The following is a 27,737-nucleotide window of genomic DNA, read 5'->3' as shown; positions in this document are numbered from 1 at the left end:
CCCTCCCCCGTGTAACTGGGTGGGCTAGCATCCTCCACCCCTCAGCCTCCCTGCAAGACTTATTCCAATATCTAATAAATGGGATAACTGCTCTCAGGTTGGTCGGATCAGTACATACCCTGTTTCACAAAATGACTTGCGCCAATGAGAGACAGCCTGAGCATTGGTAAAATAAGGATGCTAAAATGGGTTGTCACATGAACAAAGTTTAATCAATAGATCTTGGAATAATAATTAATTCCACAGAAAAAAAATGTTCCTGTGCTGAGATAATCTTATACATGTGCTCCTTCTGGTACGGGATCATACCACAGCTCCTGGGCAGCTGAGGAAGCATAACTATTTATTTTATAATATAATGTGCTTGAAAAAGGGAAAAAAAAGAGAAGGCTGACCACGAGGCGGAGATCATAGCAGATCGGCAATGACATACCAACCCATCAGCTTGCAAAAAATAAGCCCTCACCCAGCCCCAGATGACGAAAAATGGAGACGCTATGGGTCTCGCAAAATGGCGCCTTTTTTTTATAAATGTTTGATTTTTTTTCATAACTTAAATAAAAAAAGAACCTAGAGATGTTCGGATTCAGTTTTAGCATTTAGGGAACAGGATAAAAAAATAAATAAATTGTGGTATTGCACTTTTTTAGCAATTTCACGGCACTTGGAATTTTGTTCTCGTTTTTCAGTACTCTATATGGTAAAATCAATGGTGTCGTTCAAAAGTTCAACTTGTCTCACAAAAAACAAGCCCTCACATGGCCATATTGATGGAAAAATAAATAAGTTATGGCTCTGGGAAGAAGGAGAGCGAGAAACAGAAACTGAAAAAAGGAAAATCCCAAGATGGTGAAATCTCGTGCTGGGAATGTACTTACACCCCACACTTTTATGATAGCGTTATATACCGTAATTCACTTTTTTCAGTTTGTGTAATTTTATCAGATAGAGTGACGTTATCCAGAATATTGATCACGTTGTACACAATATACATTATACAATCACATTCACTGGTCCACAGTACTAATTACGTTGGACAATGCCAACTTGTTGGAAGGGTTTGTCAAAAAGATTATTTTGGCCCCGATTCATAAAAGTGTTTTCGTCAGAAATCCGGGAAAAAAGGTCCTTGATAAGTCATACATTTTTGGCACAATCTTGAGACCGTTGGTGTTCTCACGCCAGTTTCAACCAGCTCTGCCAAAATAGGAACCCGGGGCATGACACCAAATCTCATCTAATTTATGACAAGATGTACCTTACGCCACAAGTTACGACAAGCTACTCTAACTGGAGTAAGATGTGTGGCAAGGTACATAGAGGTCCACCTGTGTGCATCTTAATAAAGCAGTCGTGTCTGACTTCAGCACACCCCCCTTATCTAAACTGGACTTGATTATTTGAACCTTAAGTGTTCCCTTCCTAGGACACATAATAACATCTGTGAAACTTGTGAAAACGTCAAACCAACTCTCCACTGAAAACAATACGTGACGGGTCCCTTTCTCGAGATAGATGCAGGTTCCATTGGCGAGACCCGCAACTACTGTACATATATGGATAAGTCAGAAATGTAAGATATGTGAAAGCTCTTATAAGGAAACCATATATCTCTATCTACCACCTACATTTGATTGTTCTTGCTTTCTAGACTTGAATTTGCTTAAGCTAAAATTGGTTATACTCACGGCAAACGCCTGATGATCTCCAGTTTACACAGATTCCATGGAGGTGGCAGTGGTGGCTGTAACTTGCAATGATCTCGCATGGATCTTGACCATGACAGCTGGCTTCTTGACATAGTTTAAAATAATCACTTGGTTGAATCTTGGAGTGGCATTGCTGGAATGTTTCCGAAAGCAGAATGGTGCACTGATGACTTGGAGATTGGCTACACGCGTCATCCAGTTTGGTTTCGCATGTTCTTCCAAAGTCATCGACCAGGGTCCATTCTTTTACGAATTTGCTGCTGTCTCTTGTAACTGAGCCGTCCCTGAGCGTGAAGTCATTAACTGGGTTGTGGTCACATATTCCTGTTTACAGAAGAGCAAAAAAGAAAAATGATTCTGAGTGGGCAGTCATGGTGGAAAAATGTTCCAAAGATCATTGAGCCAAATAGTAAAATGCTTCCTTGTCGTCAGACACAGTTGGAAGAGACCAAACTTTTTGATAAAATAACATCTACTTTTTGAAGGGTCTGACTTTGGTAGATCTAGTTTCTCCACTGCCATGACTGATTTCTACAGACATGACCCTTCTGCTCCCATAGAAAGCTACAAGGGGCAATTTTTCTTCTACTTCGTGAAAGGCAGGAGGAACAATATTCATGTGGTCCAACATCAAAATCTACAGTATTGCTCAATATCTCTTACTGGTAGATCAAGAAATAGTTTTGGGCCGTAAATGATGTAGAGTGACTACTACTTAAAAGAACCCTGTTTAAAAAATAATGTTCTCAATGCCTTATTATATCTGTTTAACAATTGGGTAGAATAGTCAGCCCTAAGCGGATGGGTGGGATTAAAATTTCAAACAGTCTGCCTCGTGTTGGAGACCACAGGAGGAAATGAAAAAGAAGTAGAAAGCCTAGTTTTATACTCAATGCTGTTTCCTGTACTCTTGACCCTAAGTGCTTAGAGGATTTACTATAAATTGCCATTATGCTTTTCTACTACCAGTGCCCTATTCAAGAGATGAATGGGTGATTTGGGCTGCAATCATGACTCCTTAAAACAAAAAGTGCCCTGGTTTTTTATAGGACTTAGGTTGGGTTTACTTCTTTTGACCTTGTAATTGGCTCTTCTTCTTCTTTACCGTTCCTCTTGGCTCGAGATATCCTGAGATGACAGATGGCACAAGATAACTAACTTTGAGAAAATAACAATGTTGTGTTACTCAACATCCAATGGTAACGCCAGTCGGTAACGCCATCTGGCATATCAGTATATCTTGAGCCAGAAGGAAAGGTATGGAAGATCTGGGCACACGTTTAGTAGAGAGAGAGACACACACTAGGATAACTTACCACAAAGTCCTGAAGTCTTTGTCGAGAAGCCATGAGGGATAAATTCAAGTATGAATTCATTGTTTATTGGTGTAAATGTAAATGCAAATCCCAGTTCAGGAATTTTAATATTATGCATGATGGCTCCAAAAACGGCCACCTCGAAGGTGTTATTGTATGGCACTTGGACCAGCTCTCCATTCACAGAGACCTAAGAGTTATGAAGAAGAACATATAGTAAGCCGGTAATGCCTATTTTATATTTTTAACACTGAAGACCCCATTGCTCTTCTTTACCTTTAGACTCATGGGGATGTTCAAAGGAGTGGATTCTGATGTGGCGCTTAAAGTGGTTGTCATTTCTCTGCCTCCATGCCAAAGTGAAGAGGAATAGAAATCATTGAGATCCTCCAAGGCTAGATGCCGAATGTAGACCTTACTATAAAGCATCTTACAGCCTACTTTTAGGGGCATTTTTATTGTACCTGTACCCTATTCAAATATAAATGAGTTTTCTCAAGATGGAATATATGGTTTGCCACCCGTAATTCCCCAGCTGTGGCAACATTACAATTCCCAGCATGCTTTACTGGGTTACAGTAATGATAGGCTACAGAAAATTGTGTGTCTCTATGACCATAGTCCATACCCAGTAGTTCCCCAGTGCCTGACAACCTGCTGCCCTGTCAACCTACACAAAGTTATGTTCCGCTATGGCATTGGTTTCCTACGTGTGCCTCTATGGCAGTTAAAAACTACAAATCCCAGCATCCCCTGACAACACGCTTTGTGCCCTATAACCTGGCATAGATTTCCACTCTAATTTACTCCAAATTATAGTAAATATGTTAGGACTTGGTGGGCCCGGCTACTCAGGGTGGGCCCAGCTCCTCTCTGCCCAGCTCCTTTTCATAGGTCCAGCATCTCCCTGTTCAACTCCTCGTGGCAATCCCATCTCCTCTTGACCCAGCTCTCACAGTTGTCCCATACCCTACCTGTCCAGCTCCTCATGCTAAGCCTTGTCAACTTCTTAGGAGTGACTAGGATGGAGTAAAACGTTGGGTAAATATTTGGACTTACCCAAATGTTATTTTTAGGCCACACAGGCCATGATAAATTCCCCCATACATGTCTCTATGATGGAGGTCTCCTACTTATGCATATTTTTCCAAAAGTCCCAAATATCATGGTATAGTCCAAATTTTTTTAGACAAAATCTCAGAGAATTCAGGACTGTTCTAGGCCGGAAAAGGGGCAGGGTTCCTAAAAATGAAAAGTGTCGCTAAAGTGGGCATTCTTAATGGATTGGTGGCGTTAACAGTAAGGTAGGCAGAATTCAAACATGGTTATGCTACCAACTCTAATTTGGGAAGTATAAGTTTGCATCTGCAGATGACGCAGAATTATAAGTTCCAGCATTAGAGCGGAGCAAAAAGATTTGCAGTATCCTAGTCCAAGGTGCCATGTCAGTAGCTCGAAGCATTCGAACTAGAGCCCGGTGAACGTCCTCCTATTTGCTGACATCCATAGCACCTTCTCCAATCGGAAGGGATACCGTTAGGTAGGAGGAGGTTTGCAGGGCTCTGCTCCAACAGCCATAGTCTTTATGTAGCCGTGGCACCAGGGTCATGCAAATTTTTTTGCTCAACTCTACCCACCATGTGACGACAGCCTACCAGAAATGATGTGTCTTTACAATACTTGTCTCCTCCAAGTCATAGCTGCTGCACAGATACCATCCACAATATGCTCGGAGCACCCACAAAGAATGGAGACTCTCCATGGCATGGTTTCTAATCTATAGTTCTTCTTCTAAGGCTGGGGTCACATTACCGTCGAATGCGGCCGAGTTCTATGCGAGAAAACATAGCAGAGCACTCGGCCCAGTGTTAATCTATGGGGCAGCTTACATCAACGCTTTATTTCTCAGGTGTATTCGGCATGCATGTAAAATCGCAGCAGGCTGCGATGGTCACTGAGACTTGGCCGAGACTCTCCAATGCAAGCCTATGGGTGCAAGAAAAAAATTGCCCAGCATCCGGACCATGCGAGTGCTGTCCGATTTTTATGCACAGATATCCTTTAGTAAGCCAGTAATTTGTGTGCTGCATACAGTAAAATCACACTGAATAGATAGAATGGATACAATGTGGGAAATAAGTATTTGATCCCTTGCTGATTTTGTAAGTTTGCCCACTGACAAAGACATGAACAGTCTATAATTTTAAGGGTAGGTGAATTTTAACATTTAGAGATAGAATATCAAAAATAAAATCCAGAAAATCACATTGTATAAATTATATAAATTTCTTTGCATTTTGCAGTGAGAAATAAGTATTTGATCCCTCTAGCATATACACATAGGATACATAGATATATAGATGTCAGTGACACACATACTGTATATATGTATACTGTATATATTACATAGATAGATAGAAGAAAATTTAGCAATTCAGCAGCTGCGTAGTGTAAAGTCACAGCAGAAGCCGACAGGATAGAAGAGATGTAATTTTCTTTACCAGGAGAGGAAAAGCTGACAGCTGGGGGCCGATGTTTATAGCCTGGGAAGGGGGTAATACCCCTGGAGCTTCTCAGGCTACTAATATCAGATCACAACTGTATACTTAGCCTTTACTGGCTATTAAAATGAGGGACCCTAAAAAAAATGATGTAGGGTCCCCCTATAATTAATATCCAGCAAAGGCTACGCAGACAACTGTGGGCTGATATTAATAGCCTAGGAAGGGGCCATGGATACTGGCTCCCCCAGGCTATAAACATCAGCTCTCAGCCTCCCCAGAAAAGGCGCATCTCTAAGATTCGCCAATTCTGGCACTGAGACTCACTTTTCCTACTTGCCCTGTAGTGGTGGCAAGTGGGGTGATAATTGGGGGGTTGATGTCACCTTGTATTGTCAGGTGACATCAAGCCCTGAGGTTAGTAATGGAGAGGCATCAATAAGATACCCCCATTACTAACCCCATAGTCATATCGTACAAAAACACATACACACAGAAAAAAGTCATTCATTTGAAAGAATGACACAGACTCCTTTAATTAATCTTAATTAAACCACACTTTTGACCTCGCCCATTCCACAGATGCCATTGTCTTCTACAAAAGAGTTAAAAAAACAAACAACAATATTTCTCACCTTTCTGCAGAGATGATGATAATCAATTTGTCCCACAAAGGGTCTAGCTCTGCTACATCTAGATGGCTGGCTGCATGGTTGCATGATGCGACCATACAGCCTGTCATTCAGCAGACACACACTGAGCAGCGTGTGCTCAGTGTCTCCCTGTGAACTCCCATTCCCTGTCTGACGGCAACACGAGCGTGAGAAAGTTCTCCTGCTTGCGGTGCCATCAGACAGGTCCTGGGAGTTCACAGCCAACGATCTCACTGCACCTTTCTGACATCAATGTGAGCGCCGTTGGAAAATTGGGGAATGACATAGAGAATTGCTTAATGTAAAAGCTCGTGTTAAAATCGCATTGCAGTCGGATAGCAATCACACTACATTCAGATTTAAATCGGATGCTAGGTGTGAAAAATCAGATTGTACCCACGTGACACTCGCATTACACTCGTGCGACTCTCGGCAGGGAGACTCGGACAGAATTTTGTGATTCCGGCCTAATACTTCTACGAAAATCCTGCTATAGTCACAGTATACTGTCATTGTAATTTTTGTTGGTTTTTTGTTCAGTAAAAGTGGAAAAGTCCATTTTGTACTAAAAATCTAGAAAAAATTAATTAACCAAAAGTCGAAGCAAAACATATTTCTAACGTAAGTCACAGAGAACGTATGGAAGCCTACGAGCGCTTGTAGAAACTGGCAATAATCCATTTAATCTCGGCCGGCGTTGTAAAGCAATGTTTTCCTTAGCACTTTGTGAGCAGTTATGTTCTAGCTGTTTGGGATGTTTTTCACTGTGCATCATTGTTCACTGGAGATTACTCACACACTGCAGTCATCCAGCCAGAGGTCGGGGAGAAGTCAGCAAGCAGGATTTTATATTGGGTGCTGTGACTACGGAGCCTCTGAGGAGAATTAGAATTTAACGAGAAAATATCGTAATAAGGTGAGGGATATTTATGAATAGGACACTAAACTTAAAGTTATTAATCAATGTTATTTCAAGGTCAAATATTCTGTATTATTTGTAAATGCAAGGGTGGTGCGCAAATGTGATCCCCATTCTATTCGCTGTTTATGTGACTGTCTGCAGTCTCGAGTCGCTAATGGCGGCAGACTACACAGCTGCTATAGGTCTGTGACTTGGAAAGTCCCAGACAAGATCATCACAGCTCACTGTCTAGCGCCCTCCACTGTTCGAAACATCTACCGTATAGGTATGGCAGATCTCGAGAGGAATTGTATGGAGGAGGCTTAAAAGTGCTGAGCCCGCTCCATATCTGGATGCTCTTCTAAAGGGAATATATCACCCCCAAAATGCCTTTTAGACTAACTATACACTGATAGTATAATTTTTATAGTCGTGAATTCACTTCTAACACTTTACTAGGTATTGGTACGGCGCCCGTGAAAATAACTTTGAATCCATATCCAAATAAGGGGTGTTCGGAGCACCCATGGCGTGACCATGACTTAGGTTCACCAATATGCCTCCTCAATTACGTCTTTGTGTCTAACTTGTGATGGACAGCGCTCGCTCCTAGAGTACACGTTACCCTATGTGTGTGCACATGCGCACCGACACTGGCTGTGAAGGCCACAGTGGCTGGGTGCATTGTCCTACCTGGATCTCAATGGATGATGCTACCGGGTGTATGGGCAGCATCAGCAGAAAGGAACCAAGATGGAGAAAGCGCCCAGCTAATGTGTGTTCAAGCAGCCAGCGAAGTCAAAATGTAGGTGAAGCGCCCCCAGACGCAGGGATACTCGGTACCGGTCCTCTCTGTCTCAGTTCTAGGATTGTCACGGTGGCTGGACCCGGTCCGTGACCCTGCTAAGGGGCGTCCAATAAAAGGGGTGATGAAAGTCAGCCAAGGTTTCGTGATGCCACCTGTGGTATTCGGTCAGGGTGACCGACGCTGCTTGGGGTCCACTGGGGTGATGTGATGGCAGCTAGATGGTATACCTTCCCACAGGTGAAGTATATCCCCAGGGCTTCCCAGTAGTGTAGGTGGCGATGGTGTGAGGCGCAGTTAATAATGAGGACACAGGGTTGCAGTCTCTTTAACTTTTACTGAAGACTTCGGGATCCTCAATCCAGAGCACTGCTAACTGGGCTGTCTGAGACCGGCCGGTCCGAAGGCACATCCAGAGTTCCCTTTGCAGGTGGAAATCAGTGCCTACCACTAGCGCCTGTGTGTTGTAATTCTTCCCTGCTGAGCATTCGGGATAGTCCTCACAACTTTCGTGTTCGTTCTTTCTCTCTCTCTCTCCGTCCCCCAAGTTTATCTGGATAGGACGCACCCATTTGACGGGAAGGCTCGGAGCTATTCTGGGACCCTAGAGACGCCCCTCTCCACGCTTGCCCCTATGTCTTCTTAGGTGATGTATGGTAGACAGCCAACCTATAATCAACTGTCCTGCGGTATTTGAAGTAATGCTTGGAGTCAGTTACTTCCTCGGTGTTTCGGCCACCGGCTACGCGCCTCAGTAGGATGTTGCCGTTCTCGGGGCACGACTCCTACTGGCTCTCCTTTGTGCGTTGATCTCGTTTCTCACTTCTCCACGATATCCTTCTCTTCGTGTCCTTTCTTAGGATGCCGCCGCAAGGTAGTGCAGGCGCGGCTCTGTCACGTTCTACTCTTTCTGCTAGGTACCTGCCAGGAACCCACCCCTGACAGGTCCTCCCTGGAGCTCTCCCAGGCTGCTCCTTTAGTGCAATCAGACATAACATCACTCCCCTTAGTGGCAGAGCGACATTACTGCAACGACCAGGACTCTGGGGTGCTGAATAGGAACGAGCAATCTATCACAAACTAGTGCAGTCTCCCAAGACACAAATTGAAGGGGTGTAACAGTGCACCCAGTTCATGGCCACACCTTTTTAAAAGGCTCTGAGTGAGTTGAAAAAAAATAGGAGCATGAATACTTATCTTCCCCCCTCCCTCACTGCCTCTCTATTGAGTTTCACCCAGGTCCCCCACCAGCCTCAACTGCTGGTCCATCTCAACAATCAGGAAATGGCGCTCAACCAAACTCTGACCGAGGTACGTCACTCCTGTGATGACTCATTGGCAAAAGAGCCATTTATCCTGAATCAGGAAACAGAGACCAGCGGGGACCTTGTAGGATTTACCAGATGTCAGATAGGGAGAAACAGGAATTAGAGGAAGTGAGTATCCCAAAATGATTTATTCTATTTAGAGTCTTATTTTTATTTTAAATGTCCCCCATGATCACCATCTTTATATATCCATTCTGAAAACCTCAGCTTCAAACTTCCTTCTTTTATGGTACTAGAACACTTTAATTTCGGCAATTTTTTTTCTTTCCTGGAACTCTGTTTTGGACAATCCCTAATAAGCTTATCACAAAAGTTTCCCCCTACTCGAAATCCCAGTGATCAGCTCTGATCTGTGATGAATAACTGTACAATTTTCCTGCAGCACTCCCAGAGGTGAAACTAGGAATTACATGTTGTTCATCCAAATCAATGGGTTGTCTATGTATTACACGGATGTATCTGGTCCTCCGGAGAAGGATGGTAATTTTTGTTGCTTCTGGTGCAGATAACTTATGAAGGTTCAGAATATCCCTCCCACTTTGTAATCATTCCGTAAATTTGCAGAACATTGTCTTTAAAATGTTGGGATTTTTATACCCAGGCAAGAAACAATTAAGAAGATAGAAAGATCGTTCGCTTACCTGCATATTGTATGAGAGCTTCGCAGTGTCTCCGTTGTACTTCACACTCACTGAATCCATGCAGGTCTGACCACTCGATGACCCACATTTACCATTCTGTAGTATGACCTCCAGATTGTTTTTTGGGTCATTAAACAACACATAGGAGCAATTACTGAGAAGTTTGAAATTAAGTCCATCAAAGGTGACAATGTGTCGGCTGGAACTTCCCTTACAAATACCTGAGGAGGGAACGAGAAGATACGATTGTATTACATGTACAATATTTTGGGTCACTCTGTTTTTTTAAGAAATTAATTCAGCATGGCATTGTCACCTCGAGTTCAGCACCAGAGGCAAAATGATATCCTTCAAACTAAGATGATCACCGATCTCGAGAATGAAGCTCTGAAATACCAATATAGAATGGAGTGCCTCCATTCATTATCTACCGTGTCAAGTATAAGGCATGGCTTGAAATGCGCCAAAAGTTCAACAAAATTTTGGCAAAAATTTGTGTTGTAAAATCAACAGGTTGTGTAAATCTACGGAACTGAATGGGATCCCGGGCAGTTCTACTGATAATGAATGATCACTGCTCTATTCTAATAGGTTGTTTAAGAACTACGTTCTCAAGATTGGTGGTCTGACTCCTAGTGATCACCTCTCCTGTGGAATAACCCTTTAAAAAGAACCGTTATCTCCAAATTATGGGATAAATCTGCAGGTAAATTGCATTTAAAACCTGTGTCTACTGGACAAGCAGCTACAGGGAGAAAATGAACTTATATCCTCCCTGTTGCCGCTCGCTTCCAGTTATAGGCAGCAGTGATGAGCAAACATGCTTGGTCAAGGTGTTATCCGAACATGTTCGGGTACTAACGGAGGGACTTCAGCACACTCGAAAAATATGATATGTTTGAGTTCCCGCACCTGCATGTCTCGTAACTGTTCGACAGCCGCAACCCATGCAGGGATTGCCGCAAAACATGCAGCCACAGGAACTCGAACATATTTTTTGAACTTGCCGAAGACACTCGGTTAGCACCCGAACATGCTCGGGTAACACTTTATCAGAGCACATTTGGTCATCACTAATAGGCAGCATTCATGGAGCGATTGCAATCACTACACCCTAAAGTGAGTGGGCTGTAATCACTCCCCGAAACACTGATTGACAGCCGACTCTATAGCATGTGTGTGTTTGTGTGTGCAGAGCCAGCTGTCAATCAAATTGCAAGAGAATGACTAAACCCGCAAACTCTGTAGTGAGCGGGGAGTGTAACCGATCTGTGCGCCAAGGACTAGAAGTCAGCGGCTTCAGGGAGGAAAGAAGTTCATTTTTTCCCTATAGCTGCTGCTCCAGTAAGGTGACCAAGCAGGATTTTAACATTATTTACCACCCGATTAACCCTATATCTGCAGGTAGTAGTGTTTTGGACATGACAGGTTCACCTTTAAAAAGTATGTCCATTTTCTCAGCAATTTTTTTGCATTGCTCTTGTGCAACTAAAATAAAACCGGTAAATAATCTTTACTGAAAATCTACCGTTTTCTGCATAAAGCTCCAGTGTAGACCTAAGTGCCTCCCTGGCTACAGATTACAGGCAAATCTTGGGGGTTGTGTGACACTGGAGTCATTTGTTACTCTACATTTTCTAACCTCTCTCGACCATTTTCAGGTTAAATCAAGGGATGAAATGAAGTAACACATGGCTGCCATTTTTCTGTCCTATTTTTGTAAACACTACAGAAAGTGTTTCCATTTTGGTTGACACTTTTTCAATTGGCAAATCATCAGTTACTAAAGAAAAGGGTAATTTCTTTGCAAAATGAACATTTTAAAACTTTTGGGTTGAGCTCTCGCTAAAAAAAGTGGCTTACTCCATCTGTCAAGATTGAAAAATGTAGATGCATCACTTACACGGGCACACCCATCGACACCCGCACCTCTCCTTCATCTTTATGGCGGGTAGATCGTTGTCACACATCGGTTGTGGTATCTTCGTACAGTCTACTCCAGTGTTACTTAGTTTGGTTATGCCACCATCCAGACATGTGACTTTGTGACATGAGTCTTGTAGCGTCCACATATCTCCGGTCTACATGACAAAACGCAGGAAACATTCAAGTGGATGGAACTTTATGGTAAACGGGACACAGATCTAGGTGACGACTGGCCAATGAGACATCAGAGTAAATACTGGAACCTTATTATGCCTCAGTCTAACCTCTTTGTGCCCTTACTGTACCCTACAGTTGCCAATATTTTTTTAATACTTATGGACAATTTATCCAAGAATTTACAAATGGTTGGCACAAAAATTAAAAAGGCAGAATATAAATATGCGCTGCACTCCCAGGCAACATGTTTCAGACCTACATGGTCCTTTGTCAAGCCTTATTAGATCTTAAAATGTACCTGTCCTTTAACACAAAAGCTGGAGAAAAACATGGTCTTACTACACCTCTGACAACCAGTAAAAGCTGCCCTTGGTGCACATACTAATATATGGTCAAGAACTGTACCCAATCTCCCGCCCTTTAACCTCCCATCTACTGAATGAATGTATTCTCTTCATCAGCCTTCTGTCAGTATCATAGAAGCCAGAACTTCCTTTCTCTCACTTCCCAGCATGCATTGCCCATGCTGTTGACCAATGGCCAGCCTGCCCTGAACTGAAAGTCCTTCTCTCTATTATATATGCATGCAATTTGACAGTCAGGAGAGTAGGAGGCGAAAAACACTGAACCGCTCCCACTTCCTGTAGAAAGACAAAGACCTGCCCTACACTTCCTGTAGAGACAAAGACCTGTCGCTCTACTTCCAGTAAAAAGATAAAGACCCACCCCACTTTCTATAGAGAGGCAAATACCAGTCCCTGCTTCCTGTAGAAAGACAAAAACCCACTCCCACTTTCTGTACAGACAAAGACCCACACCTCTACATCCTGTAGAAAGACAAAGAACCACTCCCACTTCCTGTAGACAAAGACCCACCCCTCTACATCCTGTAGAAAGACAAAGACCTACCCCCACTTCCTGTAAAGTGGCATAGACCCCCTCCCACTTCCTGTAGAGACAAAAACCCGCTCCCACTTCCTGTAGAGACAAAGACCCACCCCTCTACTTCCTGTAGAAAGACAAAGAGCCACCCCCACTTCCTGTAGAATGGCATGGACCCTCTCCCACTTCCTGTAGAGACAAAGACTCACTCCCACTTTTTGTAAAGACAAAGACTCACCCCTCTACTTCCTGTAGAAAGACAAAGACCCACCCTCACTTTCTATAAAGACAAAGACCCATCCCTCTACTTCCGGTAGAAAGACAAAGACCCATCCTCACTTCCTATAGAGACAAAGACCCATCCCTCTACTTCCGGTAGAAAGACAAAGACCCACCCTCACTTCCTATAGAGACAAAGACCCATCCCTCTACTTCCTGTAGAAAGACAAAGACCTACACCCACTTCCTGTAGACACAAAGATCCCCCCTCTACTTCCTATAGAAAGACAAAGAGCCCCCACTTCCTGTATAGACAAAGACCCACCCCTCTACTTCCTGTAGAAAGACAAAGGCCCATCCTACACTTCCAGTAATCTCTCTAGATGACGCTGCATATTATACTTGGCAGAAAACAGACGGACGGAGACACCTAGTGGTCGTCACTCTTGAGTAATTTTTGGGGGGTAAAAAAAAAATATCTTTTGGATCAAATGATTTGTAGATTATCTATTTATCACAGTATCTAGGAAATGGGATCAAGTTGTCTGAAAGTTCCGTGTACATTTTGTAAAATTGTCGGAATCTCTTTATATACACAAGAGCCACAGAATCCCTAATTATTAATAATTGTAAATATATATATATACAGTTAGGTCCATATATATTTGGACAGAGACAACATTTTTCTAATTTTAGTTATAGACATTACCACAATAAATTTTAAGCAAAACAATTCAGATGCAGTTGAAGTTCAGACTTTCAGCTTTCATTTGAGGGTATCCACATTAAAATTGGATGAAGGGTTTAGGAGTTTCAGCTCCTTAACATGTGCCACCCTGTTTTTAAAGGGGCCAAAAGTAATTGGACAGATTCAATAATTTTAAATAAAATGTTCATTTTTATTACTTGGTTGAAAACCCTTTGTTGGCAATGACTGCCTGAAGTCTTGAACTCATGGACATCACCAGACGCTGTGTTCCCTCCTTTTTGATGCTCTGCCAGGCCTTCACTGCGGTGGTTTTCAGTTGCTGTTTGTTTGTGGCCTTTCTGTCTGAAGTTTAGTCTTTAACACGTGAAATGCTGCTCAATTGGGTTGAGATCAGATGACTCACTTGGCCATTCAAGAATATTCCACTTCTTTACTTTAATAAACTCCTGGGTTGCTTTGGCTTTATGTTTTGGGTCATTGTCCATCTGTAGTATGAAACGACGACCAATCAGTTTTGCTGCATTTGGCTGGATCTGAGCACACAGTATGTCTCTGAAGACCTCAGAATTCATTCGGCTGCTTCTGTCCTGTGTCACATCATCAATAAACACTAGTGACCCAGTGCCACTGGCAGCCATGCATGCCCGCGCCATCACACTGCCTCCGCCGTGTTTTACAGATGATGTGGTATGCTTTGGGTCATGAGCTGCACCGCGCCTTCACCATACTTTTCTCTTTCCATCATTCTGGTAGAGGTTGATCTTGGTTTCATCTGTCCAAAGAATGTTCTTTCAGAACTGTGCGGCTTTTTTAGATGTTTTTTAGCAAAGTCCAGTCTAGCCTTTTTCTTCTTGATGCTTATGAGTGGCTTGCACCGTGCAGTGAATCCTCTGTAGTTACTTTCATGCAGTCTTCCCTTTATGGTAGATTTGGATATTGATACGCCGACCTCCTGGAGAGTGTTGGTCACTTGGTCGGCTGTTGTGAAGGGGTTTCTCTTCACCATGGAGATTATTCTGCGATCATCCACCACTGTTGTCTTCCGTGGGCGCCCAGGTCTTTTTGCATTGATGAGTTCCCCAGTGCTTTCTTTCTTTCTCTGGATGTACCAAACTGTAGATTTTGCCACTCCTAATATTGTAGCAATTTCTCAGAAGGGTTTTTTCTGTTTTTGCAGCTTGAGGATGACTTGTTTCACCTGCATGGAGAGCTCCTTTGACCGCATGTTTACTTCACAGCAAAACCTTCCAAATGCAAGAACCACACCTCAAATCAACTCCAGGCCTTTTATCTGCTTAATTGAGAATGATATAACGAAGGGATTGCCCACGAAATAGCCTTGGAGTCAATTGTCCAATTACTTTTGGTCCCTTTAAAAACAGGGTGGCACATGTTAAGGAGCTGAAACTCCTAAACCCTTCATCCAATTTTAATGTGGATACCCTCAAATGAAAGCTAAAAGTCTGAACTTCAACTGCATCTGAATTGTTTTGTTTAAAATTCATTGTGGTAATGTCTAGAACCAAGATTAGAAAAATGTTTTCTCTGTCCAAATATATATGGACCTAACTGTATATAAATATATATATAGACTTGGAGACAGATGTAGTTTTTCAGCATAACTGTCCAGGTACTATTTCCCTTTGTTTCGGTGCCTTATGGTGGAGTCAGCCAGGTTAGATGCAACCTCTGGACTTTGCTAGAAAGTTGGAACAAGTTACAGACGTGATGCCACACATGTGAATCATCAGTGGGAGTGTGAGAAGTATTGTGTCCCTCTAAGATATGTGTGAATAGAATATTCACCTCTCTAATCTACTCTCAAATATTTCATTTCAATAGATCCCTAGACGCTGCCTAGAGATTTGTAAGTCAAGGTTGAGCCCAGCGATGACATTCGCACTTACACAGGCAGTACAAGGAGCGCCATGTATCGCCACATTGAGCGCCTATTTCTTCACCTGTTGCCTTATGTACGAATGCAAATTTTATATCTAATTCATGCTCATGAGACCTACTGGAGGTGCCCACCCTAACATGTGAAGCTAAGCTCCACTTGTTTTGGGTGATCACTGGCTTTCATTGGAGACCAATTGACTATGGTTTTACTGCCAAGGCACTATGGGAAAAATACATGCAAATTAGCTCTCTCCCAAAGGAAAGAAAGCCCGTAGGTGCCATCTGTAGGAAGTAGCTACCATATAAATATAGTTTTGATCCTTTAAGAGCTATAACCTTGGTCACAGATACAGGAGCATGGAGCATGGCCACTAAGACTACATGCTCAACTGGTCTCCTTAAAGGGATTCTGTCAGCAGGTCACTTACTCTGCTGTATTTTTCTGCTGCAATAAAATCAGTGTTTTATCAGCAGGAGATTATCACTACAGGACTAGGTGTCTGGTGCCTCCTAGTCCAATCACACCTCCAGCACTGATTGGCAATACAGTGGCCAATCAGTGGTGTGGGCGGGGTTATACACAGCTCAGCATTCCGAAGCTCTGATAGATCTGCAGCAGAGAAAACTGATTCTATCACAACTGCTGCACCCAGCTAACTAAGTGATACATCACTGGAATCAGGGTCTCTGCCCCTATGTTATGCTGCTGTCAGATAACAAAACAAGAAAACTGCTGATGGATTCCCTTTGATAAGTGCAAGTATCATTCGATCAAAACTAGTTCAGGTTAGGTAAAAAATGTTAGCTGACAAAAAAAGTTGCACTCTGTAGCGCTATAGCATGGAAACATGAAGTATCTGAAATTTTAATTGCATTACTTCTTTAGAAAATAGGAAAAAAATAAGTATATTTAGCGCATAAATTGGCCAAGTCATAAATTCATGTGTACCCAGCAGCCGCGATAACCATAAATACCTTTCTGGGATTTCCATCCTCATCGATGCAAACTTTAATATGTTCTAAAAGAAAGAATTAACCAGGAAATTTGAATGATTGATCAGCTTTATAAATAAACTGGAAAACAATAGTCAGGATACGCAATAGTATTTAAAACAACTAACATTGGAAATATATTTGTTATATTTGTTCTTATGACATTATACCAGACAATATCAGACAATTGCTTACATGGTTTAAAGGGACATGTCCTCAGAAAATTACCTATCTACGCGAAAAAAACTGAAATTCTTCAATTCTCACACTGGGCCTCATGTTAGACTCAAACTTCCTGTTATTTACAGAAGACTTCTCATTAGTCTAATTTTCATTACACACAGGATCGCAATGGCTGATAACACCTCTACAAACAGTAGACAACAAGGGATCTACCATTCACACTAGGTGATATCACAGCTCACCTCCTCCACCTGTACAATGACTGATAACACCTCTATATACAGTAGATAATACCGGATCCACCATTCACAATAGGTGATGTCACAGCTCACCTCCTCCTCCTCCTCCTGTACAATGACTGATAACACCTCTATATACAGTAGATAACACAGGATCCACCATTCACAATAGGTGATGTCACAGCTCACCTTCTCCTCCTGTACAGTGACTGATAACACCTCTATATACAATAGATAACACAGGATTCACCATTCACAATAGGTGATGTCACAGCTCACCTCCTCCTCCTGTACAATGACTGATAACACCTCTATATACAGTAGATAACACAGAATCCACCGTTCACAATAGGTGATGTCACAGCTCACCTTCTCCTCCTGTACAATGACTGATAACACCTCTATATACAGTAGATAACACAGGATCCACCATTCATAATAGGTGATGTCACAGCTCACCTCCTCCTCCTGTACAATGACTGATAACACCTCTATATACAGTAGATAACACAGGATCCACCATTCACAAAAGATGATGTCACAGCTCACCTCCTCCTCCTGTACAATGACTGATAACACCTCTATATACAGTAGATAACACAGGATCCACCATTCACAATAGGTGATGTCACAGCTCACCTCCTCCTCCTGTACAATGACTGATAACACCTCTATATACAGTAGATAACACAGGATCCACCATTCACAATAGGTGATATCACAGCTCACCTCCTCCTCCTGTACAGTGACTGATAACACCTCTATATACAGTAGATAACACAGAATCCACCATTCACAATAGGTGGTCACAGCTCACCTCCTCCTCCTGTACAATGACTGATAACACCTCTATATACAGTAGATAACACAGAATCCACCATTCACAATAGGTGATGTCACAGCTCACCTCTTCCTCCTCCTGTACAGTGACTGATAACACCTCTATATACAGTAGATAACACAGGATCCACCATTCACAATAGGTGATGTCACAGCTCACCTTCTCCTCCTGTACAATGACTGATAACACCTCTATATACAGTAGATAACACAGGATCCACCATTCACAATAGATGATATCACAGCTCACCTCCTCCTCCTGTACAATGACTGATAACACCTCTATATACAGTAGATAACACAGGATCCACCATTCACAATAGGTGATGTCACAGCTCACCTCCTCCTGTACAATGACTGATAACACCTCTATATACAGTAGATAACACAGGATCCACCATTCACAATAGGTGATGTCACAGCTCACCTCCTCCTCCTGTACAATGACTGATAACACCTCTATATACAGTAGATAACACAGGATCCACCATTCACAATAGGTGATGTCACAGCTCACCTCCTCCTGTACAATGACTGATAACACCTCTATATACAGTAGATAACACAGGATCCACCATTCACAATAGGTGATGTCACAGCTCACCTCGTCCTCCTCCTGTACAATGACTGATAACACCTCTATATACAGTAGATAACACAGGATCCACCACTCACAACAGACAATGTTACAGCTCACCTCCTCCTCCTGTACAATGACTGATAACACCTCTATATACAGTAGATAACACAGGATCCACCATTCACAATAGGTGATGTCACAGCTCACCTCCTCCTGTACAATGACTGATAACACCTCTATATACAGTAGATAACACAGGATCCACCATTCACAATAGGTGATGTCACAGCTCACCTCGTCCTCCTCCTGTACAATGACTGATAACACCTCTATATACAGTAGATAACACAGGATCCACCACTCACAACAGACAATGTTACAGCTCACCTCCTCCTCCTGTACAATGACTGATAACACCTCTATATACAGTAGATAACACAGGATCCACCATTCACAATAGGTGATGTCACAGCTCACCTCCTCCTGTACAATGACTGATAACACCTCTATATACAGTAGATAACACAGGATCCACCATTCACAATAGGTGATGTCACAGCTCACCTCGTCCTCCTCCTGTACAATGACTGATAACACCTCTATATACAGTAGATAACACAGGATCCACCACTCACAACAGACAATGTTACAGCTTATATCTTCCCCATTCTATACAGTGACCTCTCTGCATGTTCATATTAGAAGCTCAAAAGGTTTCTACACCAAATATTGGGTCGGAGTCCATCTATTGCTGCTCATGTCCATGACCTGAACATGGAGTTTCAGGTGGTGGCCATAGTAAAAATTTCAAGATTTTTAATTTTTCTCTTTCTATATACAGATAGATAATAGATTGATAATAGATAGATAGATAGATAATAGAAACATAATAGATAGATAAATAATAAATGAAAAATGCATTTAACATTAAAACTTGATTTTATGTCATTTTCTGATTATATTTACATATTTATTGATAATGAGTAAGCGTATTCACTATTCACCAGTGCAGAGCTTGTTGATGAAGTCGTCCCTTAACAGCAGCAGAGTTGGCAAATCATCAAAAAGTTGCACTTTTGTGATCTTGTGGTTACCAGATGGCCCAGCAAGTTTTACCAGCTCATCATCATCATACCTGGAACCAACACCGATTGGAAAAACTGATACCGCTGAAATGCGAAAGACGAGCGTGTTATAACAACGTATGTGGTGGGTTTTAATGTACAACAAATAACCGTGTGCACCTCACAAGTCAATAGCCAGAAGTGTTAGATGCATGAATTAATAAGTAATGTGCATAATCAAATTTTTGTAAAAACATCTATAACAAGGCTGGCCACTTGACTTCGAAAAAAGGCACAATGAACCCTTTAAAGCTATTGGCTAATCATAATAAAGTCCCACCCCTGAGGAGTCTGGATAACCTGTTCCTAAAAAGAACCTACTTGCCAAGTCTCCGACATTCAAAACCCTTTGAATTACTAGTGAAGATAGCAGTGACCGGCCATAGTTCAATGTGTCGGTGGTATCTTTGGGTTTCAATACAATGTACAATTCGTAAGTCATAAATGCGGTATATACGCATATGGTGCTAACAGTGCGCCCTTAAGCATACAAAATATTAAGTAAATAACTTATCCCTCCTTTATATTAAAATGATCTCCGTACAGCAGGACAGTCCCTTAAAATCCTCAAATAACATAATCAAGGTAATATTACAGTTTGCTGTTGCAAAGGTGGCTGCGTAATCCACTTGATCTGAGGACTTGTCGGCCACAATGATGACTGCTATTTTAGAAGCAAGCGGTCTTGCTCCATGTACATCTGACACGGTGGTTCGGATGGCAAAATGTAATGCATCTCCTGTAATAAAAAGAAAAATTGTAAATAATTTATATAATGTTTTATTTAGAATTGATTGCCATAACAAATCACATGTGAACAGATAAAAAATTGAAGTACTAAGACTTTTGTGTACAAGGATGGGGCAGCCATTTTGCTTTCCATAGCACATGTGAGCTAGCATGTAAGCAAAGCAAGAACTAAACTTGACCGATTCTAATTTTTTATACTGTAGTTCCATTTAAAGTTAATTTCAGTGACTGCATCGGTAACGGTGGCTCAAAAACTAATTTGAATATGGCTAGTAGGGTAGAACTTTACCACTACTGCACCTTTGACTTAGCTATTTTTTAGGCCGAGATTATACATTTTAAAGATGTTAAAAATATAACTTAAATTTCCACTGAATATTTCTATTAGACAAAAAAAAGTCTAAAATATGTAGGTACCGCAATGGGTACGTACTGATACGCCTACTAAGCCTGATCCAGTGGGGAATTTCTGATCTCTGTGTGTGTATATGTGAACATATGCAAAACATCTCAGAAAATTATAGACTGTTTACAATTTACCAATTCTGCCCAACCCTTCTCCAAGTTTTTGTATGCCGTCGACTGCTTCAATAAGATTTCTCTTATCTTGGGACACTGTCCATGTAACTTCCAAGTTAGGTGTCCATCCATATTGAAGGACAGCCACTTGAGTTGCATCATGTCCTTTAAATTAAAGAGAGAGTAAACTGTTCTAATTGAATAAGAAACAAATAAATAATAGATCATTAATAGATAGCTAGGTAGATAGAGAGATAGATAATAGATAGATAGATAGATAGATAGATAGATAGATAGATAGATAGATAGATAGATAATAGATAAATAATATATACGGTAATAGATAAATAATATAGATAGATAACAGATAGATAATTGATAATAGCCAGATAGATAATAGATAATGGATAGATAATAGATAGATAGATAGATAATAGATACATAAATAGATAGATAGATAATAGAGGATAGATAGAAAATAGATACATAGCAATACAGCATATACATTTGCATTCTTACCAATGTGAGCCTTTTTAATAAAATTTTTCACAAATGTTTTCATATTCTCAAATTCTGATTGTTTGACATTTGATCCACTGTCCAGTATGAATATGACATCCATCTCTTTTATGCAGGGTACTTGTAAGGGAAAGGAAAACAGCAAGACCAAAAAACAGTCAACACTTATGAAGTGTAAACTAATTATTAATATGGAATAGTCTAATTATTACTATCTTCTTATCGTGAAGAAGCATTACAATAATGAACAATCATTCAAATAAAATTTCCAACCACGTAAAACATAGGAGGGCCATATACCACCAATGTGGGTGTTACTTTTAGTTGGTGTCTCCAGGGGATCTCAAGCAGTGAATCCCATCTTCTATGACATTAATATGCCAAATTAAGCAAATTAAGACATAAAGACAAGAGATATCTTCTGAGGACAAGCTCCCTATCATATAATAATGCACCGAAACAACAACAAAAAACAACAAAAATACATAACGTATGCCTACCTATGGGGATGTGTGTTGGATGATCAATTCTAGAACAGCAGCCTGTGAGAATCTCTTCTGTCATAATTGACAATTGGTCATAACCTTCAAAAACTCTTTGATGCCCAAAAATATCCAGCTCTTTAATGGGGGCATTTGGGCCAACCGATATAGGAAATACATTTATATTTTCCTCTTTTCTTATGACATCGGTAGGTGGATTTTCTTGTATCATATACACTAAGTGAGGACTTGGTTGACTACTTGGAATGTCTTTCTTTGACGTGTGTTGACTGATATATCGAAGAGTTTCTCCAGTGTTGGTGGCATTTCCGCCTCTGTGTTCAATCTGTCTGATCTGTTTAATTATCTCCTGTTTCCGTAATTTTCCAGTGAAGGTGTATTCAACAGTGACAGTGAAGGAATACTGAATGATGGTGATATGTATGGTTTCTTCTCCGATATCCATTCTCTCAATCAAATCTTCGAGGAAGATCTTAATCTTCTCAATGTTCATAGAACTTTCAAACGCAATTGTAAGTTCTCTATCCGGTATTACGGGGTCGTGAGGTGGTGTAGTCATTGGGGTCTGTATTGAAGGCTCTGCCGTGGTGGTGGTAATCTCTCTCGGTGGCTCTGTTGGAGTTTTAGAAGGTATTATCGCACCGCTTGTTGGTTCCGGTACTAAGCCACATAAATAGTCAATTATTTCATCCTTGCGAGCCATCAAATCCTCCACATTGGGCACAATGAATGGCTTGTTCATTACTGATTGCTTTTTAATGAAGTCGATGTCACCCATGTCAACATAAGGACCTATACCGACTGGAATCAGAGTGATTTTACGCTTTTTTATTCCAAGTTTTATACTTGACAAGCTCTTTGAACTTTTGGAGGCTGTCAGTAATAAGATCATTTTTGGGGCATTGTCCCTCTTGGCCAGATCAAACACATACGAATTCGTAAATTTAATGGCCTCAGCGGCAGAAGATGTTGGACTTCCCATGTATTTCATATTTTTCACTTTGGCAACCAGGTCTGAGAGTTTTCGTCTCTCATTGAGGCTGAACAATTTAGGCGTGTGCGTAGAATTGTACTGGACAACGCAAATTCTGATTCTTTTTTGTGAGATACGTATTTTTTCCATAATACTGACAATAAAGTCTTTTACGGTTTCAAAACTGGTTTTTGGAAGTTTTGAGGAACCATCGACCAGGAAGACCAAATCCATGGCTTTCTCACAGTTATATGTCCCAGGTGCAACTGTGCCCTCGTATTCCTCGAATGGTGTGGGTTCTGGGGTTGGTTCTCCTGGAGGAAGTTCTGGTGAACTTGTTGGTGGTGGAGTTGTATGTACCGCACAAGCGCTGCACTGTAATGTTTGTTCTTCACAATGGCTTGAAAGTGAAAAGAAACCCATAAACATTATGATGAGTAGGTTTTACCCAACATGTTCTTACATTCTACAAACAGCTCAAAAAGGTCATCGAGAACTGGGCAAATCTTTATTTTCACTACGATGACAGCGCAGGAAAATTGATTGCTTGCGTCTGTGGTCCCACAACTGATGAGTGTGGGCCATCCCACCATCAACTTGTCGTCAGTTGACCCTTCTATGAAGAACCCTCTAACTTTCCAACTTTCCCAACACATGATTTGGAGGAAGAGAAGGATCAGGCTGTAGAAACATCTGATCCTTTTGCATTTATAAGAGATAAGACATTGCCAGAGGAGTCTAGTAATGACTTTCTTCTCTCTCCGTTGAAAACTCATGAACACAAGAACCTGCTAAAGTTGGGCGAATCGATTTGCGGGACTCTGGTCCATTGGACAAGTCAGTAGTCTCTGACATCTGGATGGGAGACTCATGAATTTTTTACCTAACGGGTTCATTGGAGTGGCTTTTGATTACTCAGGCTGGCATGACGTCATCTGTGCGTAATTCCACAATGAGGACTTTGCGTAAGCCTGGCTAATCAAAAGCCAGAAGTGAGGGATTCATGAGCCTTCAATCCAGCGGCCAGACTACTGACCTAGCTGATGGACCAGAGTCTTGAGAATCGATCCTCCCAACTATACTGTGTATACAGTTATCTCACGTTATTAGATTTATACAGGGCTGTGACTCTCTATTTTGCCATAAAGTATCTTCATGCCGTAGCCTACAAGTAATACATTCATAGTATGGAATGCAACCGATTAGAAGAGACACATTTCAATACCACTTATTGTATCCTGTTCCTCTCTACAAGGACAAACGTTACTCCCGAAACACGTGTCTGCAAACTGAGTTTCTGGTTTGGCTTTTCTCCTAAGTCACATAACGAGGGGTGATATTGACTTTTGGGATTGCTAATTCCAATAGATGGCGCTAGAGTTCAAGAGGCAATTTGCAAGTGTTTGAATCCATGAGTAAAATCTTTTACATGCCTAAGATGGAAACGATAGGATTGCGATGGTACAGTATTGTATAAGAATTTCCAACTTTAGCCATTTTCTCGCCACTTTCAGCCAACTCTATTAAAGTAAGCAGACCTGGGAAGGAGTGGGGCGCAATGGGGTCTGGCAACGACTGCCCAAAAAATTAATCAAAAGTTAAAGTAATTTTTTTTTAAATAAATATTGAATGATGGTAACTACAATAAGCTACACGATAATCGTAATAATACCATTGCTGGCAGAGTGCAGGATCATCTTGGTTCAATAAAATGTGTTTTCCATGCGGGATGCGGCGTCCTTCAACCACACACACAGGGCAATCTTGCACATCAATACATGATCCAGTGACCTCATTCAGGATTTTACCTAAGTGACACAATAACAATCAATAGGATTAAAATGTAACATTTACCATAAATGACAGTTGGTGCTTATAAAGTTCTATGGATAACTGTCACTGTCATTTCAAGAGCACTTGCAGCAGAATCTCTGTGATCACAGCTGCTGCTTATAAAGTTCTTTGAAGAACTGTCACTGTCATTCCAGGAGAACCTGCAGCAGAATGTCTGTGTCTGGCTCTAGCTCCTCCCCCTCCATAGAATTTTAAAAACACCAGCCGTCATCTCCTATCTCGTTAATGGAAAAATCTGTCTTCACTGAAAACAGAATTTACCTTTGAATTGAGAGTGAAAACTCAGGCTAGGAGGAGAAAGAAGCAGGTTTCTCTGATACGATATATTACAAAGTTGTTTCTTTTCATGTGTACTATTGACTTATGAAATAAAAAATACAATTATTAATATTCTTTAAATTTTTAAAGGGGATGTCCAAGAATGCAATAAAATAGCCCCTGTTACATACTGTAATTCAAACAGCAGACATCACATGCCAGTACTGTATAGGCTGCAGTATGAAGATACACAGCTCCCCGGACCTGCGTCTCAACAGACAGAGGGTTGCACAAATCTTCTCCACAGGTGGCAGCACATGAATGTCTGTGGATGGAGAAGAAAATCCTTCGTGCACAGTCAGCTGAGAGTATTTATTTCTTCTGTTGTCACAGCTCTTTGCCAGCACCTCACTAGTGTGTGCTGACTATACAGCTCCTCTGTCAGTTGAGGCACAGTTCCCATGAGTTGTGTTTCTTCAGATAGCAGCACATCCTGATATATAACCAGGATGGGATGCTGTTCGAATTATGTGACAGGAGCCATTATATTATATCCTTGGAAAACCCCTACCACACATCTACAAGGGGATCTAGACAGTTTCACTATTGGAACAGCATATAACCTTTTAACACTTCATTTATTTACCAATTTCTGGCACTTCAGTTGCTCGTCTATATTTTCAACATTAAAAGGGATGCACCAAAATCAAAACTTATCATTACCACCTATTCACAAGGTAGATGATTCAGCACTGGCAAAGCAACTATAGGCCCCAGCAATCAACCGGACTGGGGTCCCTGGTCCACTATGTGAAAGGGATACAGGTCTCCAGGCAGACAGAAATGTGCAATGTTTGCTCTGTTCTCCCCATTTCTCTCTTTTCTTGGTTTTATGCTGAGATCAATTTTGTACTTGAGCCAAAAAGATATTAGTGAATAGTATGAGAAATAATAATAGCAATATGTACAAATGTAATCACACACACACAATTATGTAGATTAGTTATTATTAATCAAAACTATTCCCTATGGAAATCCATAAGTATAACTGCAGTAGAATAACCAGTTATATGGCCATCAGTGTAGAATTTGGACCTAGGAGGACCCCACCACCATGTCGGTCAGATGTTCAGGCCCCTGCAATAATGTCCTCCGTCCTTTCCTCTATCCTGTAATAATGTCCTGGCCCCGTTCTTTAATATTGTCACCCATCCTGGCTCCTTTCTTTAATAATGTCCCTCATCCTGTCCTCTTTCTTTAATAATATCCCCCATCCTGGCCCTTTTCTTTAATAATATCCCCAATGCTGTCGTCTTTCTTCAATTATGTCCCCAATCCTGGCCCCTTTTCTTAATAATGTCTCCCATCCTGGTCCCTTTCTTCAATAACATCCCCCATCCTGGTCCCTTTATTTAATAATCTATCCATCCTGACCTATTTTTTTAATAATGTGCCTTTTCCTGGTCTCTTTCTTTAATAATGTCCCCCATCCTGACCCTTTTCTTTAATTATGTTCCCATCCTGTCCCCTTTCTTTAATAATGTCCCCATCCTGGTCCTTTTCTTTAATAATGTCCCCCATCCTGGCCCCTTTCTTTAATAATGTCCCCCATCCTGGCCCCTTTCTTTAATAATGTCCCCCATCCTGGTCCCTTTCTTTAATAATGTACCCATCCTGACCTATTTCTTTAATAATGTGCCCTTTCCTGGTCCCTTTCTTTAATAATGTCCCCATCCTGGTCCCTTTCTTTAATAATGTACCCATCCTGACCTATTTCTTTAATAATGTGCCCTTTCCTGGTCTCTTTCTTTAATAATATCCCCCATCCTGGTCCCTTTCTTTAATAATGTACCCATCCTGTCTCCTTTCTTTATTAATGTCCTCATCCTGGTCCTTTTCTTTAATAATGTCCCCCATCCTGTCCCCTTTCTTTAATAATGTCCCTGTCCTGACCCCTTTCTTTAATAATGTCCCTGTCCTGACCCCTTTCTAAAATAATGTCCCCATCCTGTTCCCTTTCTAAAATAATGTCCCCATCCTGTTCCCTTTCTTTAATAATGTCCCCATCCTAGTCCCTTTCTTTAATAATGTCCCCATCCTGATCCCTTTCTTTAATAATGTCCCCATCCTGGTCCCTTTCTTTAATAATGTGCCCTGTCCAGGCACTCTTCTCCAACACATCTTTTAAAAACAAAACAAACGATTCTACGTACTTTTTCACGTTCGCACGTCGAGCAGTGATCTCTTTCTGCACAGCCGTCGCAGCGGGGCAATGCAAGGCAGTGATGTCATGCACCACCCTTGTCGGGTGCACCGCCACCAGCTCCCAGCCCATGATTGACCGGTGTCGAGCATAGGTATTGCAATGTAGGGTGCCAGTGGCTCTCTGCGTCGTAACAGAGTGTGCAACCGATTACACACATTCAGCTGAAAGCAGAACTGATGGCGCCGAGCCCCCTGCTTCCAGGGGCCCGGTCGCGGTTGCACCCTTTACGACTCCAGCGGTTAAGACCTTGGCGGTATATACATTATTTTCAGTGTCATTCAATTCACATAATGCAAATGAAAATTAATTTTTTAAAAAGTTGCAAAAAAAAAGTTAGATAAGTACTAAAAGCATTCCTTCTCCAGCCTCTAAAAAAAAGTTATTTGCAAATTCTTATGGATGTTGGAATTTGTTTTCTGAAGTCTCGGCCAACGATATTTATCCATTCTATTAAAACAACCATCTGCTCG

The 27,737-nt window shown here is 41.4% G+C and overlaps 1 protein-coding gene across 1 annotated transcript in view; it reads right to left on the bottom strand.

Annotated features, from left to right (window-relative positions):
* Positions 1-27,737, bottom strand: part of VWF (von Willebrand factor) — a 179,838-nt gene that overhangs the window by 62,233 nt on the left and 89,868 nt on the right. Inside the window, exons 27-37 of the mRNA XM_069763408.1 lie at positions 24,562-24,697; positions 21,914-23,289; positions 21,414-21,533; positions 20,916-21,059; positions 20,221-20,364; positions 19,506-19,670; positions 16,642-16,685; positions 11,758-11,935; positions 9,855-10,075; positions 3,026-3,215; positions 1,689-2,033 (exon numbers count right to left, since the gene is read on the bottom strand). Of these exons, the coding sequence (XP_069619509.1) occupies positions 1,689-2,033; positions 3,026-3,215; positions 9,855-10,075; positions 11,758-11,935; positions 16,642-16,685; positions 19,506-19,670; positions 20,221-20,364; positions 20,916-21,059; positions 21,414-21,533; positions 21,914-23,289; positions 24,562-24,697 (3,063 nt within the window). The remainder of the gene's footprint in view (positions 1-1,688; positions 2,034-3,025; positions 3,216-9,854; positions 10,076-11,757; positions 11,936-16,641; positions 16,686-19,505; positions 19,671-20,220; positions 20,365-20,915; positions 21,060-21,413; positions 21,534-21,913; positions 23,290-24,561; positions 24,698-27,737) is intronic.

The sequence above is a fragment of the Ranitomeya imitator genome, chromosome 4 (genome assembly GCF_032444005.1).
Source record: "Ranitomeya imitator isolate aRanImi1 chromosome 4, aRanImi1.pri, whole genome shotgun sequence".
Classification (NCBI taxonomy): domain Eukaryota; kingdom Metazoa; phylum Chordata; class Amphibia; order Anura; family Dendrobatidae; genus Ranitomeya; species Ranitomeya imitator.
This window is presented reverse-complemented; position numbering and strand designations above follow the sequence as displayed.